Genomic DNA, 20,798 nt, shown 5'->3' on the forward strand with positions numbered 1-20,798 from the left:
TTTTTTTTTTTTTTTTTTTTTTGAGACAAGGTCTTGCTCTGTCACCCAGGCTGGAGTGCAGTGGCACCATCTTGGCTCACTGCAGCATCGACCTCCTAGGCTCCTGTGGTCCTCTTACTTCAGCTTGCTGAGTAGCTGGGATCACAGGCGTGCATCACCATGTCTGGCTAATTTTGGGGTGTTTTTTGTAGAGATGGGGTTTTGCCATGTTGCCTGGGCTGGTCTTGAGCTCCTGGGCTCAAGCCATGTGGCTGCTTCGGCCTCCCAAAGTATTGGGATTACAGGCATGCACCACTGGGCCTGGCCTTAACATTGTAAACTTTAAAATTTTAAGATGGAGTCTCGCTCTGTCGCCCAGTCTGGAGTACAGTGGTGCAATCTCGGCTCACTGCAACCTCTGCCTCCCAGTGTCAAGCGATTCTTGTGCCTCACCCTCCCGAGTACCTGGGATTACAGGCACACATCACCATGCCTGGCTAATTTTTATATTTTTAATAGAGATGGGGTTTCACCACATTGGCCAGGTTGGTCTCGCAACTCCTGACCTTTATTTTAAAACATTTTCCACCACAGTTTTCCTACTAATTATGTTTTCTTTAATTAAATATTAAAAATAATTCATACATTGAATGCTTCTTACTTGAGAGGCCAGGGGAGGCCTTCATCTGATGAAAACTTGACTATGACTCTGATGTGTAACTAAGATTTATATGTTGTATGATACTTTTTGAAACCACTTCTTTTACTTCGTTATTGGCTCTAACGTTTTGGAGCAGAAGTAAGGGAAAGTTGAAATATAGATAAAGCAGGTTAAGCAATAAACTGATAAAGTCACTGACCTTAATAAACATAACAAGTCCTTATATGATTTTTGATTTTTATATTACTTTGAGAATTTTATTAAGAGGATTTATTTTTACTGGGTATTTGGCCACTGACTTAAATGTTAGAAACAAACTTCCTAGAACATAAGCTTTCTTAAGATTGCCATAGTTTTAATTCTTAAATTTTTCATGCTTTAGGTATGGTGGAGGACCAGCTGTCAACCATCTGTACATTTGTCACACTTGCCAAATTGAGGCAGAGAAAATTGAAAAAAGAAGAAAAACTGAATTGGAAATTTTTATTCGGGTAAAAAAATGATGCTTTTCAAATTGATCTAGGATAAAGATGAAGACCTGACAATTATCAGAGCTATATGATATTAATAAAATGATTGGATTAAAGAGTTGTAATAGATTTCAAGTGTTCTAGGTGCATAATGGTGAATGACCTCAGGCAGTTCACTACAGTTCTGTTATGTTCTCCCTTTGTGTTTTTGTTTTGTGTGTGTGTGTGTGTGTGTGTGTGTGTGTGTGTGTGTGTGTGTATGAGACAAAATCTTGCTCCGTCGCCCAGGCTGGAGTGCAGTGGTGCAATCTCCGCTCACAGCAACCTCTGCCTCCTAGGTTCAAGCGATTCTCTGCCTCAGCTTCCCAAGTAGCTGGAACTATAGGCATGCCCCACCACGCCAGGCTAATTTTTGTATTTTTAGTAGAAACAGGGTTTTGCCATGTTGGCCATGCTGGTCTCGAACTCCTGACCTCACGTGATTTGCTGTCTTGGCCCCACAAAGTGCTGGGATTATAGGCATGAGCCACTGTTCCTGGCCCCTTTGTGGGTTTTTGTTTTTATGAATTGACAATACTTTTTTTTTTTTTTAATGTATTGGCACTGGCAGAAATCTTATTGAAATGGGAAATTACAGGTTTCCTTAAGTTAGTGTTGTCTGTAGTCTATCCAGACTGCATGTACTACTTTGATTCTTTTGTGAGATATAATATTCTGTTTTTTTGAGGGACTCCTGGGCTTATAAATATACTCATTTTTCACAAACTGAGCATATTATGAGGTGTCCCTTAATTGTAAGCAACAGAAAGTGTGGTCATAAAATCAAAAGCATGAACAACCAGGTTTTATGGGCAAGGACTAGTACCCTTCCAAATATCGAGGTAGCAAGAAGTCTCTGCAGTGCTGCTGTCAGTAACATAGCTCCAACTATTTAAGACAATTGAAAATTTGGATCACTTGAGAGACACGTTTATTGATAAATCTACTGAGACACTATTACGGGGAGGAGTAATACTGCAAGAAAAAAATTGGGATTCTTTTAGTAAAAGCAGTGGAGAAGATATTGAGCAGATCACAATAAGATGTCCAGTATGTTTTGTTTTATTCATTTCCTGCACATGTGTAGACACACACACACACCTGCTTTTCCTCATTGATTCAGGGCTTTTTTGTGCCCTTGCCTAAAGTAAAGTAAATTTTACATTTAAAAAAAAGATGCAGGTATAGATTTATTTATTTTACATGGGCTTCATTTGCTTCTTGAATCTAAGGAAGCAAACTTTAGTTGAATATTAAAAATAGTTTTTTCCATCAATGCTTAAATAATGGCTAATGACTGTGTCTGTCAGGATTTGATTAATAGAAGCTATTCTAAGTATTTTGAATAGAATCAGAATATAGGGAATGAGAGACGTGCATTACTATTGAAAGGACTGGGCAGTGAAGGTCAAGAAGACCACTGCTGACTTTCGGGAAATCTAGAAGTGGAATAGGGTACCACATTGTGAGTGGGAGAGAAGCAGTGGCTGAGAATGGTGTTTATAACCACAGAGAGTAAAGAGAATTTCTGTATAGTGAGTGGCATGAGCCCAATCAAGGGTGTTAGAGCCCAGGCAGGATGAGAAGGGATGCTTTTGTTGGCCTGACATTGGTGGCTACAAGGGTGCAGCATAGTGGCAGTGAGCGATTGGTTCCATATGGGAAAATGATCAAGACATAAGTGTAATGAGTACCAAGTTTCTCATTGTCAGATGAGGAAGTTTCAAATATGGAAAAGGAGAAAACTAAACTGTACCTTGTGTTGTTATTGGATTGGAGTTATGGGTATCTTTGTGAACTCATGATAATAGCTGAGTAAATATGGACGTTGTGTGTGTGTGTGTGTGTGTGTGTGTGTGTGTATGTATATGCATGTATAGAAACTTGATATTTCTTAACTCTCACTGAAAGTGCCTTGGATCAATGATTACTCCAGTAGGATTGATCATACCTAGCTCTCAGATATATCGATATCTATATATAGATTGATTAATCTATTGATTACTCCAGTAGGATTGATCATACCTAGCTGTCAGAGATATTTATATATAGATCTATCTAGATAGATCTATATGTAGCTTTATATATAGAGAGAATATGTTTTATATATAGAGAATATGTTCAAATTAAACATATATAAAATATAGATATATAGATATATAGATATTTCTAAATTTTATTCTAAAAGACAGGGTTTCATTCTGTCACCAGGCTGGAGTGCAGTGGCTGGTCATAGTTCACTGTAACCTTGAACTCCTAGGCTAAAGGGATCCTCCTGCCTCAGCATCCCAAGTAGCTAGGACTACAGATGCACACCACCATGTGTGGCTAATTTAAGAAAATTTTTTTTTTGTAGAGACAGTGTCTTGCTGTCTTTCTCAGGCTGGTCTCTAATTCCTGGCCTCAAGTGATTTTCCTGCCTCTGCCTCCCAAAGTTCTGGGATTACCAGCATAAACTACCAGCCTAGCCTCAGAATAAATTACAGTAACATATAACCTCATTAAATAGAATAGGAGATATTGCATCCATATTGGTATACATAAATAAATGAATAAATGGAAAGGATGAGGATTGGAATGCTTACATCATTTCAACTTAACTCCCTCATTAAACACTTATTAATTACAAAGGGAAAAGACTTTCAGCAGAGTATCCTGACACCATCTCAATGAAGATAAAATGAGCATCATTAGAAATGAAACAAATCAATTAGTTGGGTGTGCTGGTGTGTGCCTGTAAGTTCCAGATATTCAGGAGGCGGAGGCAAGAGGATCACTTGAGCCCAGGAGTTTAAGACTAGCCTGGACAACATAGCGAGACTTTGTATCTTAAAAAAAGGAAGAAATGAAACAAAATCAAAATTATGTGCCAGAATAGTATACAATTAGAAGAACATGGCACCACTTCTTTGGTACACAGGTGGATAACCTGAATCTCAAATGAGGAAAGTCACAAACCCTAATTGAGGGACATTTTATAAAACAACAAACTATTTGGAGGAAAGGAACATCTGTTCAGCAACTGATTCTGAAATCAAACTAGGTAAAGAAAGTTTCTTTGTATACTTGGAATTTTCCTATAAGTTTCAGATTGCTTCAGAGTTTAAAAAAATTCAAAACTGCATAAAGCCCTTGGAAACGAGTTCAGCTGTCTGCCTATAACAATGCTCAGAGATCTGAGAAGCTACTGCTACTATCAGGACCCAAGTGAATTATTCAAGAGGATGCCCAGAAGACACAGGATGCTGCTGTTAAAGATGTTAGCTGCGTACAATACTAAGTGAGATTGGATTCTTTGGAAGATGCTTAGAAGTAGTGGCAAAACCCTACTTATGCTATCTGTGGATGCCTCAGGCCTGCCCAAAGCTGCCACCAGAGGGGGAAATCGTTTTTCTTTCTCTTATACCTTTCATATATTTCATATATCATGGTTATATATAGTCTGGCATACTACTGGCAATGGATCCTGCAAAATGTAGGCTTGTCTTCACAGAAGGGAATATATGAATATATGAAAATGATGTTCATTAACAGAGAATGCAGCACAGCCTACCCCTTTGTCAACTCAGCACCCGTATGCACTTACACAACCAAACAACAGTAGCAACAATATCGTGCTTCTGCCTGATGTAATACAACTAGCTCCTGCACCAGTATGTGTTGCATTTGCCCTTTCCCCATATTTGGGAGACCCAAAGTCCCATCAGTCACTGTACCTATTTCTAAATGATGTTCATAAATCTTTTAGTTCAGAGAGTATAGTCACACTTTTCCCTGTTACAGTCTGTAATCTAAAGAATGAACTATAACGTTAACCACCACCAACATACCTTATAGTAGTAGTCAAGTGAAAAGAAAAAAATAAATTGGTAGTTATTTCAACATCTGGTAAATATTTATAAATATGTACATGGAGCAAGGAAGAAATATGTATCTATAGCTAATCACTATCCATTCCTTATTTCCTCTGTTCTCAGCCAATACCCTGGCTGATTGTGAATGTATTTACCTCATAAAATAACCCAGACCTTCATTTCTGAAGGGTTTGAACCCTTAGTAGTCTTGTCTGTATTAGATTTCTCTGAGTATGGAAATACTAAATGGTGCCTATAGTGGGTTGAATGGTGGTTCCCAAAAAGATATTTCCATACTCTAATCTCTGTAAATTAACCTTATTGGTGAATGTGACCTTACTTGAAAAAGGAGTATTTGCATATGTAAGGATTTTTGAGATGAGATCATCCTCAGTTGTCTGAATGGGCCCTAAATCCAGTAAGTGACCTTTCACAGAGATACACAGCAGAGAGATACGCAGAGAAGAGGTGAAAATCATGAAGATGGAGGCAGAGATTGGAATGATACAGCTGCAAGGTAGAAGCTTTAGAACCATGACAGGCAAGGAATGGAGTCTTCCCCTAGAGCCTCTGCAGGGAGAATGGTTCTGCTGACACTTTGATTTTGGAGTTCTGTTCTCTAAAACTGAGAGAATAAATACCTTTTCATTTACCAAATTTGTGGCATTTTGTTATAGCATCCCTCTGAAACTAATACAGTGGGTATAATCTGGTTTCCCAACATAATTCTCTTTGTTTCTATTATGTAGTAATGTAGTATTCATTTTATTTACCCTTTATAACTGGGGTCAGTCATTGCAGCCAGTACTGTAACCTCCTCTTTGCTTGTTGATTCAGTGACATGAGAAACTCAAAATGGCCAGGGGGCTGTCTCAACTTTCAGTCCAGTCAAATTGTTGTTGTGTTCCCTTGGGATATAAATCTTCCACATTTAGTAGAGGCTGAAGTTGTGAGTATGGGAAGCAAAACTTTTGTGAATATGTCAGTAGGTAGTAGTAGATGAGCTCTCTTATTTCCTTTACCTGACTCCTAGGTTTATGTATTCCAGTTATGGGAAAAACCACCATATATTGGTTTCTAATTTGGAGCATATACTACAGCATGTAAGATAGTACCAAACTCACAAAGTGTTGCCACCCACACACACAAAAAAACTAAGTCCAGTAGGCCAACATCTTTTGCATGATAGCACATGGTAAGATCAGCAAATTTTGTGGAAGTAAGCCTATTCATTTCTTTTGTGTAAAATGAATTCCATGGTCAGAGCCAGTGTAGGATATTATGGTTATGAATGAGTCATTCACTAAGTCCAAGAATAGTGGTATGTGGTAAAACACGGGGTTAGGAAGGTAGACCTAAATCCAGTGTAAGTTATAGGTGTTTACAAATCACGTGTCGTCAAATGACTCATATCCAGACTATATAAAGAACATACAACTCAATAAGTAAACAAATATTCCAATTAGAAAATAGGCAAAAGATTGAATAGGAATTAGCCTTAAGAAGATAGGGCTAATAAGCACATAAAAAGTACAGTGTCAGTCATTAGGGAATTCCTATGAATATCAATGATGAGGATGCAAAATGCTGTGTGCCAAATGATAAACAGTTTGGTAATTTCTTGTAGGTTCAACTCCTAGTACATGACCCAGCAATCCCACTCTTAGGTATTCATTCCAGAGAAATGAAAATTTATGTTAACATAAAACATGTAAACAAATGTTTATGGCAGTATTGTTCATAATTGCCCCAAACTAGAAACAATTGAAATGTCTATCATCTGACAAATGAATAAACAAAATGTGTTATAGTTGTATAATAGAATGCTACTCAGCAGTAAAAAGATCATGGCGTACTGATCCATGAAGCAACATGGATGAATATTAGAAACATCATGCCAAGTGTAAGACATACAAAAGACTATATAATGTCTAATTTCATTTATATGAAATTTCTAAAAAGGGAAAAAGTGTGGAGACAAACAATTAGTGATTTCAAGGGCTGAGAGAAGGGGAACTGATTGCAAACTGGTGCAGGACAGCTTTTGTGGGTGTTGGAGGGCTCTAAGCTGGATTGTGGTGACAGTTGCACAACTATAAATTTACAGAAAACCATTAAAGTCCACACTAAGAGTGGGAGGATTACACCTTAATAAAATTGTTTTTTTAAAAAGCAAATCTGGGGCTGGGCAAGGTGGCTTATGCCTTTCTAGCACTTTGGGAGGCTGAGAAGGGGGGATTGCTTGAGCCTAGGAGTTGGAGATTACAGTGAGCTATGACCATGACCCTGCACTCCAGCCTGGGCAAGAGAGCAAGACCCTGTCTTTAAAAATAAATAAAATTGGCTGGGCTCAGTGGCTCACGCCTGTAATCCCAGCACCTTGGGAGGCTGAGGCAGGCGGATCACTTGAGGTCAGGAGTTCCAGACCAGCCTGGCCAACATGGTGAAACCCCATCTCTACTAAAAATACAAAAATTAGCCAGGCATGGTGGCGGGCGCCTGTAATCCCAGCTACTAGGGAGGCTGAAGCAGGAGAATTGCTTGAATCGGGGAGGTGGAGATTGCAGTGAGCCGAGATCGCACCACTGCACTCCAGCCTGGATGACAGAGTGAGATTCTGTCTCAAAAAAAAAAAAAAAAAAAAAATTAAAAAGTGCAAACCTATTATTATTATTCTATAATATTAGGGGCTTTTTTTGTTCAGCCTTTTTTTTTTTTTTTAAACAAAGCATGTGTGCTAACAGAAATAACACTGGAATATAAAAATAGGTGCCCTTAGTGGATTGGAAGCTAAGGGAAGTTTCTGAAAAACTGAAAAAGCAGATAGGATCAGATCAAAGAAGCAAGCCAAGGGCTTCAGGAAGTGACTGTATGGGCTTTAATTTTGGAAGTGGCAGATACGGATGATGACCTTAGCATTCTGCCTGTTGCACTGTACCAGGCAGCAAGCATAAAGGTATCTGCCTGGATAGAGCAGTGAGTGTAGACATGTGAAGTACGATTGATATTCAGGGAGATACATAAGGATATTGTATCTTAAATAACAAAACAAAACCTCAATAGATGGGTTGATTGAATGGCAAAATAAATACTATTGGAGAGGAAATTAGTATGCTGAAAGATACAGTGGAAAGATTTCTCCTAAGGTAAAGCACAAAAAGATAAGCACACAGAAGGAAGAAAAGTTTTGACATGTTGGATAGCTATAGGATCCAATGTTTTTCTATTACGTATTTTTTAAAAGAGAACAGAATGAGAACTACATTTAGAGTAACCATTTAGATAAATTTCCCAGAACTAGAGAGAAACACATCCTTAAATTAATGAGGTAACTGTGCTTAACTAAACTTTAAAAAGCGTCTACCTAAACACATAGGAAGTAACTTCTTAATACCAAAGATAAAGTAAGTCCTGAAAGTTTTCAAACATGGTAGTGGTATGAATTTAATGGTTGTTAGAATCCAACATCTGGCAGATTCAGTCTGACATGACATTTTAGAAATCTCAGTTCTCTAGGGATAAGTTGCACATCACAGAAAGCCTGAACTTTAATTCCATGCCTTGAGACAAATATGCCTTGATTTCTTTGTTAACCATCAGAGACTGCCACAGCATTTTCCATTTCATTGTTCCATTGAAGCAGCTACCTTGTGTCCTAGAAAGATCTTTGCCCTCAGAGAGCTTATATATATGTACACACACGCATATATACTTTTTTTTTTTTTTTTTTTTGAGACAAGGTGTTGCTCTTTTGCCTGCGCTGGAGCATGGTGGCATGATCACAGCTTTCTGCAGCCTGGATCTCCCACGCTCAAGAGATCCTCCCCATCAGCCTCCTGATGAATAGCTGGGAGTAGAGGCATGTGCCACCACACCCAGCTAATTTTTTTGTGTATTTTTAGTAGAGATGGGGTTTAACCATGTTGCCCAGGCTGGTCTTGAATTTTCTGGTCTCAAGTGAGCCACTGTGCCATGCCAGAGCTTATATTTAATAAATATGTTATATTAAAAGGTGATGGGTACAATGGAAAAGGGAAACATTGAACAGACTTAGAGGCACCAAGATTACAGTGGTGAGGGGGAGGAGTCAGGTTGGAGTTTTATATTTTATTTTATTTTTGAGATGGAGTCTTGCTTTTTTTGTCCAGGCTGGAGTGCAGTGGCATGATCTCGGCCCATTGCAACCTCCTCCTCCCGAGTTAAGCGATTGTCCTGCCTCAGCCTCCCAAGTAGCTGGGATTACAGGCATCCACCACCACGCCTGGCTAATTTTTGTATTATTAGTAGAGATGAGGTTTCACTATGTTGGCCAGACTGGTCTCAAACTCCTGACCTCAAGTGATCTGCCTTGGCCTTCCAAAGTGCTGGGATTACAGGTTTGAGCCACTGCGCCTGGCCCAGGTTGGAGTTTTAAACAGGGTGGTCAAGATAGGCCTCATTGAGAAGATGACATTTAAGCAAAGACTTAAAGGAGGTAAGGGAGATAGTCATTCAGATACCTGCAAAAACAAGGGTTAGTGCAAAAGGCTTGTGAGGCAGGGCTGTATTTGTTTGGTTCTGGGAATAACAAAGTGGCCAGTATGATCACCAGTGAAAAATGAGGAAGAAGATGAGGTCAGATTATGCAGTGAGATCATGGAGGTACTTCTGTGAATAATTACAGGGTTTTGATTAATTCGATTAGAGGAATTATATAATCTGAACTTGGTTGTCTTTGTCCACAGGTAGTGTGTTCCATGGATTGAATTGCCCATCATGAGATGGGCAATTACTTACACACTACTACAATTAGATTAATTCCAAATACTCTTAATTTTCCCGAGCCTGTTTTGCTTGTGCTTCTCTTTCTATATCAGTTTTTCTCTCACTTGGGTTTTTTTTAATTGCAAGTGGTAGAAGCCAGACTGGCTAACCTGGCAAAAAAGAAATTTACTAAGAATAAAAATTGAAAAACCAGACCTCCAAAAGTTTGAGAACTAAGGTAGCCCTGAGTATCTACCTGAATTGACATTGGAATGATTCCATTCTAACCATTAGGTCACTTCTCTGAAGATTTTTATTTCCGGCAGAGTTGTGTATAGTTTGAGTCACATACCCATTCCTTAGGCCTGAGGGCTGGAAGAGGGAATTGGTCCTCAGGGACTGTCCCACCACTTACTAGAATTTACCTATACATTTATGTATATTGTTTGTGAAATGACATGTACAAGATCATTCATTCATTGCAGCATGGTAATAGCAAGTTGTCTACCAGTATCTTAAGTAAACAAAAAGTACAGACTGTAGATATAGTATGTGTACATAAAGTTTACACATTAGATTTTTAATAAATATGTGGCGTATTTATTGTTTTGAAGACTTTGTCTTGACCATCTTCATTTACCCAGTCTTTATGCCCCTTTTATGTATACTTGTTAAATTTTGAGACAGAACCTAGAATTGTTTATTCGTAGATGCTACCACGTGTCCTAGTACTAAGTTAGCATACATCTTACTGTACCACTGGTTTTTTTTTTTTTTTTTTTGAGACAGGGTCTTGTTCTGTCACCCAGACTGGAGTACAGTGGCACAATCATGGCTCACTGTAGTCTCAACCTTCTGGGCTCAAGTGATCCTCCTACCTCAGCTTCCCCGAGTAGCTGGGACTACAGGCGCAAATCACCTCACACAGCTAATTTTAAAAAATTTTTTTTGTATAGGCTGAGTGTGCTGTCTCACGTCTGTAATCCCAGCACTTTGGGGGCCCAAGACAGGTGGATCACTTGAGGTCAGGAGTTCAAGACCAGCCTGGCCAACATGGCAAAACCTCATCTCTACTAAAAATACAAAAATTAGCCAGGTGCAGTGGCAGGCACCTGTAATCCTAGCTACCCGGGAGGCTGAGGCTGGAGAATCACTTGAACTTGGGAGGCGGAGGTTGCAGTGAGCCCAGATCGTGCCATTGCGCTCCAGCCTGGGCAACAACAGCAAAACTCTATCTCAAAAATAAATAAATGAAAATAAAAAATAATTTTTTTTTGTAGAGATGTTCTCACGATGTTGCCCAGACTGGTTTGGAACTCCTGGGTTCAAGGACTCCTCCTGCCTCAGCCTCCCAAAGTGCTGAGTTATCAAACAAACACTGAAGTGGAGTGATGGTATTGTTTTGCCATAAAGCAAGTTTTAGATATTAGGTGACTGTTTTTTTTCCCCCTTGTAGCTTAACAGAGCATTCCAAAAAGAGGACTCTCCAGCTACTTTTTATTGCATCAGTATGCAGTGGTTTAGAGAATGGGAAAGTTTTGTGAAGGGTAAAGATGGAGGTAAGTGGTTAACTGAAAAATTTTTTTTTGGTAAATTATTTGTTTTTTTGTTTGACAAATATTTCTTGAATATCTGTGTGCACTTGGGATTACACTATTAAACAGAAGAGAAAAAGATCCTGTCCTCAGGGATCCTACTTTCTAGTTTATATTCTGTTGGTTGTAAATTTTGTTAAACTTATTTTACGAGTTATAGCAGGAATAAGAGAACTGAACAAAGTAAATCTGTGATCTTAATATTGAAAAAATTTTAGAAATCGTTATAAGGAATAAGAGGTTGCTTAAATTATGGTTTATTCAGTACAGTGGACTTTTAAAGTAAAATTGTATGACAATATTTAATAATTTGAAAAGAAGATATTCTGATATGTGCCAGGAGCAGTAGCTCACGCCTGTAATCCCAACAGTTTGGGAGGCCGAGGTGGGTGGATCACATGAGGTCAGGAGTTCAAGACCAGCCTGACCAACATAGTGAAACCCTGTCTCTACTAAAAATACAAAAATTAGCTGGATGTGGTGGCAGGCACCTGTAATCCCAGCTACTCAGGAGGCTGAGGCAGGAGAATTGCTTGAATCCACGAGGCGGAGGCTGCAGTGAACTTAGATCATGCCACTGTACTCCAGTCTGGGTGACAGAACAAGACTTTGTCTTTAAAAAAAAAAAAAAAAAAAAAGATATTCTGATCTGTGAAAAAGGCTGCAACAGTATGCCTAGTTAAAGCTTTTTATATTTATGTATTTACTTTTTAAAATTTTAAATTAATAGAGACAAGGTCTTAACCCTGTTGCCCAGGTTTAAGTACAGCAGCATGATCATGGCTCACTGCAGCCCTGAACTCTCAGCCCATGTGATCCTCCTACCTCCATCTCCTGAGTAGTTGGGACTACAGGCATGTACTACCACACTTGGCTAATTTAAAAATTATTTTTTACAATTATTTGTAGAGACATGGTCTCACAGTGTTGCCCAGGAACTCCTGGGCTCAAGCAGTGCACCAACCTTGGCCTCCCAAAGTGCTGAATTACTGAGTTCTCTCTATATTGTCCAGGCTGGCCTCAAACTCCTGGGCTCCAGTGATCCTCTTGCCTCAGCCTCCTGAGTAGCTGGGACTATAGGTGCACACCACCATATCTCGCTTTTCTACACCTTTAAAAAAAATTTATTTTTATTTTGTAAGTTCCAGCATACATGTGCAAGATGTGCAGGTTTGTTACATAGGTAAACATGTGCCATGGCGATTTGCTCCACCTATCAACCCATTACCTAGGTATCAAGCCCAGCATGCATTAGCTGTTTTTCCTGTTGTTCTCCCACCCCTCATCCCTCAACCCCCACCAACAGGCCCCCGTGTGTTCTCCTCCCTGTGTCCTTGTGTTCTTATTGTTCAGCTCTCACTTATAAGTGAGAACATGCAGTGTTTGGTTTTCTGATTCTGCATTAGTTTGCGGAGGATAATGGCTTCCAGCTCCATCCATGTCCCTGCATAGGACATGATCCCTTTCCTTTTTATGGCTGCATAGTATTCCATGGTGTATATTTACCACATTTTCTTTATCCAGTCTATCATAGATGGGCATTTGGGTTGTTTCCTTATCTTATAGCAGCTATTGTGAATAGTGCTGCCATGAACATGTATCTTTATAATAGAATGAATTGTATTCTTTTGGATATATACCCAGTAATGGGATTGCTGGGGCAGATGGTATTTCTGGTTCTAGGTCTTTGAGGAATTGCCACACTGTCTTCCACAATGGTTGAACTAATTTACATTCCCACCAACAGTGTAAAAGTGTTCCCATTTCTCCACAGCCTCACCAGCATCTCTTGTTTCTTGACTCTCTCTTTTTTTTTGAGATAGAGGCTCACTTTGTCGCTGAGGCTGGAGTGGAGTGGCGTGGCATGATCTCAGCTCATTGCAACCTCCTCCTGGGTTCAGGCGATTGTCCTGCCTCAACGTCCGGAGTAGCTGGGATTACAGGTGCCCGCCGTCATGCCTGGCTAATTTTTCTATTTTTAGTACAGATGGGGTTTCACCATGTTAGCCAGGTTGGTCTCAAACTCCTGATCTCAAGTGAGCCACCTGCCTCCGCCTCCCAAAGTGGTGGGATTACAGGCATAAGCCACTGGGCCCAGCCTGTTTCTTAACTTTTTAATAATTGGCATTCTGACTGACGTGACATGGTATCTCATTGTGGTTTTGATTTGTGTTTCTCTAATGATCAGTGATGTTGATCTTTATTTCATGTTTTTTTGGCCACATAAATGTCTTCTTTTGAGAAGTGTTCATGTTCTTTGCCCACTTTCTAATTGTTTTTTTTTTTTTTATTGTAAATTTGTTTAAGTTGCTTTTACAACTTTTGATGATGGCCATGCGGTTCACTTTTGCCTTAAATTTTAAAAAGAATGTATTTAAACACTTTCTTTTATAATGCTTTTATTGTTTTTAATGTTACTTTGATAATCTGAAGCAAATTAATTGTATAATTTCATTCAAATTACAAAGGAATTGCTATTTTATAGCATTAGTGGCACATTTTGACTTGTAATCCCCAAACGGAGAGTTAAAAAATAATTTCTGGGCCAGGTGTGGTGGCTCATGCCTGTCATCCTAGCACTTTGGGAGGCCGAGGTGGGTGGATCATGAGGTCAGGAGATCAAGAGCATCCTGGCTAACATGGTGAAACTCCATCTCTACTAAAAATACAAAAAATTAGCTGGGCGTGGTGGTGGGCACCTGTAGTCCCAGCTACTTGGGAGGCTGAGGCAGGAGAATGGCATGAACCCTGGGAGGCGGAGCTTGCAGTGAGCCGAGATCGTGCCGCTGCACTCCAGCCTGGGCGACAGAGCGAGACTCTGTCTCAAAAAAAAAAAAAAAAAAAAAAAAAATTCTGTTAGACTGTGATGGTTGTGAACGAGCCTCTCTTACCTTCTTTCCTGGTTCTGTTTTGGGGGAATTAAGAACTAGAAACGAAGAAGCTCAGAAGACATTAAGAATTAACCATAGGCCAGGTGCGGTGGCTCACGCCTGTAATCCCAGCACTTCGGGAGGCTGAGGTGGGTGGATCATGAGGTCAGGAGTTCGAGACCAGCCTGACCAACATGGTGAAACCCCATCTCTACTAAAAAAAAAAAAAAAAAGCAAAAAGTAGCTGGGTGTGGTGGCGTGTGCCCGTAATCCCAGCTACTCAGGAGGCTGAGGCAGGAGAATCACTTGAACCCGAGGCAGAGGTTGCAGTGAGCTGAGATCATGCCACTGTCCTCCAGCCTGGGCAACAGAGCAAGACTCCGTCTCAAAAAAAAAAAAAAAAGAATTACCTATAATAATTTGGCTAAGAAATAACCAATCTGATAATGTAGTTACAGGTCACAATTTTGTCAAGCACAAAATTATGCAATTTTTTGTTACATTTCTTTGAAAAATACATTTTGATATTTTTTCCTTTAGATCCTCCAGGTCCTATTGACAATACTAAGATTGCAGTCACTAAATGTGGTAATGTGATGCTTAGGCAAGGTAAGTTTGACTCATATTTAAGCTTTTACTTGTGAGTGATTTGTCACTGTTAGAAATATGTTATCATTAGTCATCTATAGTACTTTTTTATTCAACTGAAGAATGTAATCCATACATTAACTAGGGCAAGTAATGAAAAGCAGCCACTATCTTTTTTATCTGAGGAAAGGTCTTAAGGCTGTTGTTAAGAGCAAAGAAAAAGCATCTCTGACTTTTTAAGACAAACCATATGTTGCAGCTTATAACAATATGGGCTGGTAGTCTGCAGATTCATGTTCCAGAAGTTCTCAATTATTCCGAGAAGATTCATGCTGGGGAGTACATTATGAAAGCTTTTGCAATATGAATATATAGGTTTGTAAACATTATTTCTTCTACATAATTTTAAGGAGCAGATTCTGGCCAGATTTCTGAAGAAACATGGAATTTTCTGCAGTCTATTTATGGTGGAGGGCCTGAAGTTATCCTACGACCTCCAGTTGTTCATGTTGATCCAGATATACTTCAAGCAGAAGAAAAAATTGAAGTAGAAACTCGGTCTTTGTAATTTTTAGGATGTAGAGAGTTCTAATGAGGAATCATTTTCACGTCCCCTGACATGTACACATGCGAAAACATTCCTAAAAGCGTGTTTATTTTCTTTATTTTTTTCATCATTTATCCCATTTATTTCTTCTTAGTGGGCATTATGGAAGAATATATTAAAATGTGTAATATACCACAGGTTGGTATGTTTAGTTTTAAATACTTACCATAAAGTCTTTCAGTGTAATTTTTTTTTGAGACAGAGTCTTGCTCTGTCACCCAGGCTGGAGTGCTGTGGTGTGACCTCAGCTCACTGCAACCTCCACCTCCTGGGTTCAAGCGATTCTCCTGCCTCAGCCTCCCGAGTAGCTGGGATTACAGGCGCCTGCCACCATGCCCGGCTAATTTTTGTATTTTAGTAGAGATGGGGTTTCACCATGTTGGCCAGGCTAGTCTCAAACTCCTGACCTCAGGTGATCCACCCACCTCGGCCTCCCAAAGTGCTGGGATTGCAGGTGTGAGCCACAGCGCCTGGTCCAGTGTAATATTTTTGTGAATATTTCTCCACAATTGTGAAATCAGTAGGTTATCTTTAATCTTTGTACTACATGCAGATCCATAGTATCCTTTGTAGTGTTGTAAATACTTTTGCTTTGAAAACGTTTTCATTATCCTAAATCACCGTAACTCTGACTAGTCTTTCAGTTCTCCAAAAGCCTAATTTAATTGTATAGTTTTGTCATGGCTTCATATAATAAAGAGCCTATTTTAAGTTGAAAGTAGTAGTCAGAATATTGTTAATTTCCTAAAGCTCAGGAAACTAGGTTGTCACTTTTTTTGCACTGCAGCATATACACTAGCTTATTAAAACTTACAAAATGTCTTTTTGAATGTATCAAGGATGTATTTAGTTTGAGTGGAATTTGTCAGCAGATTATCAGTAACTTATTGCCGCTTATATTGTACAATGTTAAACTTCAATTCCTGTAACCTGGTTAGTATTAATGTCAGTAACTAAAAAACTTAGAGTTAGTTTTAGGGCACTTTTTATTTTGAGAGCATGAAGTGTGGAATGTGTCACTGCAACTGTTGATAAAGGTGAGGCCACTTGCAACTTGATTTTTTAAATGAAATAGATAAAGTCTTTTTGAATAATATAGTATGCACTGCTATTTGCTTGATTATGTAATGTCAAAAGTTTAACTATATTCCAAGTACAAAAACATACTGGATTACATTGAGGATGTTGAATAGCATTCATGATGGCTTTGTTTTGGTTTGGGGCAGCTGTCACCAGCTAAAGCAATGTTGTTAAAATTAGCTCAATAAAAATGACTTTAAAATGTAAAACTTGAATGTTGAATTTATTTGATAGAGGTTAAAGGTAAAAGGTACAAAATTTGTTAATATTAATACCTTCTTGCTGTTTCTATTTTACTTTATTTATGTATTCTTTTGAGACAGAGTCTCACCCTTTCCCAGGCTGGAATGCAGTGGCACAGTCTTGGCTCACTGCAACCTCCGCCTCCCAGGTTCAAGTGATTCTCCTGCCTCAGCCTCCCAAGTAGCTGGGATTACAGGTATGAGCCACCACACCCAGCTAATTTTTGTATTTTTAGTAGAGATGGGGTTTCACCATGTTGGCTGGGCTAGTTTCAAACTCCTGATCTCAGGTGATCCACCAGCCTTGGCTTCCGAAAGTGTTGGGATTACAGGTGTGAGCCACTGTGCCCAGCCAATTTATTTTAAAATTTTTATTTATTTTGAGACCGGGTTATGAGACTGGCTAGTTTTTATCTCTTTTTTTTGGTAGAGATGGGGTTTTGCCATTTTGCCCAGGCTGGTTTCAAACTCCTGGGCTCAAGTGATCCAGCCACCTCGGCCTCCCAAAGAGCTGGGGTTATAGGTGTGAATCACTGCACCTGGCCTCTTGTTATTTCTTAATCAGAAGTATGCAAACAAGTCATTCAGTGTAGTAAAGTTGGTTTTTATTATTTTATTTTTTTTTAGACAGGGTCTCTTGAGCTCTGTCAGTCACCTAGGCTGGAGTGCCTGGCGTTGAATACAGCTCACTGCAGTCTCCATCTCCTGGGATCAAGCGATCCTCTCACCTTAGCCTCCTGAGTACCTGAGACCACAGGTGTGCACCACCACACCTGGATAATTTATTTTTTGTAAAGTCTGACTTTATTGCTTGGGCTGGTAATCAGTGTAGTAAAGTTTTGATGTTTAATGAAATGCATTTTAATAAGCAGCCATTTAAGATCTATCTGAAGTTTTAAAAAATATATAGTAAAATATGATTCTACTATGATCTTCCTCAAGGTCTGAATGTTACTGATTTTTTTGTGAATCACCAGAATTTAGTGTAGTGCCTAGTATTTATTGGTTAATCAAAAAAGATTTGGTTTTAATGATTGTTACTTATTGAAACTTAGAATGTTTCAGTCATTTTACTGAAGTTCTTTCCTTATATTTAATCCTCCTAACAGCTCTATGATGTAGGTTAAATGGTTTGCCCAAAGTCATACAGCGAAGAAGTGGCAGATACAGGACTCCAACTCATGGCTTCATATAATAAAGAGCCTATTTTAAATTGAGACTAGTAGTCAGAAAATTATTTACCATAATGTAATCCCCAATGAATTCCTTTGAAACTGGTTGTGGTATCAGTCATACCAGTAGTGTCTGTTATTGGGATATACAATAAGATAAAGATACTGGTCCCTAAGAGCTTATATATATATATATTTTTTTTTTTTTTAATAATTTTTTTGAGACAGTGTCTCATTCTGTTGCTCAGGCTGGAGTGCAGTGGCGCAATCTCAGCTCACATGTGACCTCGACCTCCTGGGCTCAAGCAATTCTCCCACCTCAGCATCCTGAGTAGCTGGAACTACAAGAATATGCCACCACACCCAGCTAATTCTTGTATTTTTTGTAGAGACAGCGTTTTGCCATGTCACCCAGGCTGGTTTCGATCTCCTGAACTCAAGCAATCCACCTGCCTTGGCCTCCCAGAGTGTTGGGATTACAGGCGTGAACCACCATGACCGGCCAATTTTTTTTTACATTATAATTGTCAAAATACATAATATATTAAGTAAAGGTCTAGCAATACCATAGACTCATAGCTAAAGATTGATCTATGTGTTGACAGATGTGGGATAAAACAAATAGTTTCTCTAAGGATGATTTTCCTGGAAATAAGCTGAGAATTAGGAAAATTGCAATCAAAGGCTAGTGAGAGCCTATATGTGTTAAGAGTCTATTGATTTATAGGCCAGGCGTGGTGGCTCACGCCTGTAATCCCAGCAGTTTGGGAGGCCAAGGTGGGTGGATCACTTGAGGTCAGGAGTTTGAGACCAGCCTGACCAACATGGTGAAACTCCATCTCTACTAAAAATACAAAATTAGCTGGCGTGGTGGCATGTGCCTGTAATCCCAGCTACTCGGGAGGCTGAGGCAGGAGAACTGCTTGAACCTGGGAGGCGGAGGTTGCAGTGAGCCAAGATCGTGCCACTGCACTCCAGCCTGGGCAACAAGAGCAAAACTCCATCTAAAAAAAAAAAAGAAAAAAGCGTCTTGATTTATAATATGAAGGTGATTACTTTTGAGGCCCTCAAGTCCGTTTGTTTAAATTCAAATCCTAGTAGCTATATTAACTATGATTTGGAACAATATTTAAAGTTCTCTGATTTCCAGTTTTCTTCATTTGCTAAATGAGAATGTTGTAGTTTGAGCTTTCCAGGAAGCAGACACTGAGATAGTGTTAATGCATGCGTATGATTTGTTGGGGAATAACACAGATGAAAGAAAATGAGAGAAACAGGATTGAGCAGGAGGAGTAACCAGAATGATGCAGACCTCACAAATTCTCTTCACGTGATGTTATCGTTGTGAGAAACTGAGAGAAATTCATCTTTAGTCTTAGTCCTGGAGTAGTAATGCCTCCTGTGGGCAATATATTTGTTACCCTAGGCATACTGAACCTGTTATAACTGATTTTGTTTTTCCTTGTTACAACATCTGCTACAAAGCTTAAAGCAAGTGTTTAGGACCTTAGAGCATGTTTTTTTTTTTTTTTTAATTATTTATTTTGAGACAGTCGTGCAGTGTTGCCTAGGCTGGAGTGCAGTGGCATGGTCATGGCTCACTGCAGCCTCAACCTCCCATGCTCAAGCAATCCTTCCACCTCAGGCTCAGCTGGGACCACAGGCATGCACCACCACACCTGGCTAATTTATTTTTATTTTTTGTAGGGATGGGGTCTCACTATGTTGCCCAGGTTTGCCTTGAACTCCTGTGCTCAAGCAGTCCTTCTAGCTTGGCCTCCCAAAGTGCTGGGACTACAGAGGTGTGAGCCAGTGCACCCAACCAAGCATGTATTTTTGTGCATCATTTTTGTTTCTATTTTCTTTTTGCCCTAAATTTCCCATTTTAATTATTTTGAATTCTATTTTACCTGTTATACTGATTTTTTTTGGGTAAGCTACATGTCTTTTTAGAAACAAGCAAGGTATAATTATTAAAAATATGGCCTATTTGGTGATGTATAACAATGTCTTCCCCACCAGACAGTTGGCACCAAAAGGTTTTGTCTTGTTCACCCCCTTGTGTTTAACATAATGTATGAGACAAAATAGGTTCCTGGTAAATTTGTCTAATAAGTTCACATTTAGGACTCCATTTTCAAATTTCTTCCTCGCTGGTTTTTGGTTACCACTGTTCAGTTTTCCTTTACAGTTCTAGTCCCTCATTTCTCCTTTGTAGTTTTTACTTTCTTCCTTAACCTCAACAATGTCAGTGCTTCTCAGGGTTTTGTTCTTGATTTTGTTTTTCTCACTCTGTGCTCTCCCTGGGTAACCAAATCTAAACCTCAGGTTCCAGTTACTATTTCTAAGCTAAAGACTCACAAACCTGTACTTGCAGCTGAGACCTGAAGCCAGCATCCTTGACATGTATCTAACTGACTCTTGGGTTCTTCATTTAGATGTACTGGGGTTGCCTGAAACTCAGTATACTCTAATGAAACACACCATTCCCCCATCTAAACTTGCTCCTACTTTAGTATTTTCTGTGGTCATCAATAATACCTCCATCTCCCTGGTCACCGAAGCCTAGACTCTCCTTTTACTTCCCACTAATTCAACCACCCAAATCTTAGGAGATTCAGCCCCCAAAAGAGCTGGACATATACTGCGTTTGGACATGGGGGCACTTATGAAACCAATCATAATGCCATGATAGTGCCCCCAAACAGAAAAGTGGTTAAATTATGCAATCATTTATCAGGGTTTATTTTTATTTTTTAGAGATGGGGTCCCACTGTGTTGCCCAGGCTGGGCTGCAGTGGCATGATCATAGCTTACTGCAGCCTCAAACTCCTTGGCTCAGGTGATCCTTCTGCCTTAGTCTCCAGAGTAGCTGGGAGTACAGGTGTGTAGCACCAA

The 20,798-nt window shown here is 39.4% G+C and overlaps 1 protein-coding gene across 4 annotated transcripts in view; it reads left to right on the forward strand.

The window, feature by feature from the left end:
* USP33 (ubiquitin specific peptidase 33) overlaps positions 1-16,695 on the forward strand; it is a 64,972-nt gene extending 48,277 nt beyond the window's left edge. For 3 of the 4 annotated variants that reach the window (XM_030825158.1, XM_030825159.1, XM_030825161.1), the window contains 4 exons: positions 1,023-1,131; positions 11,203-11,305; positions 14,752-14,820; positions 15,210-16,695. In XM_030825158.1, coding sequence (XP_030681018.1) covers positions 1,023-1,131; positions 11,203-11,305; positions 14,752-14,820; positions 15,210-15,367 — 439 coding nt within the window. In that variant the 3' untranslated portion in view covers positions 15,368-16,695. Of the gene's footprint in view, positions 1-1,022; positions 1,223-11,202; positions 11,306-14,751; positions 14,821-15,209 lie in introns of those variants that run through there. The other variant, XM_030825160.1, reaches the window with a different exon arrangement.
* The last annotated feature ends 4,103 nt before the right edge of the window (positions 16,696-20,798 follow it).

Source organism: Nomascus leucogenys, chromosome 12, assembly GCF_006542625.1.
Source record: "Nomascus leucogenys isolate Asia chromosome 12, Asia_NLE_v1, whole genome shotgun sequence".
NCBI classification, from domain to species: Eukaryota; Metazoa; Chordata; class Mammalia; order Primates; family Hylobatidae; genus Nomascus; species Nomascus leucogenys.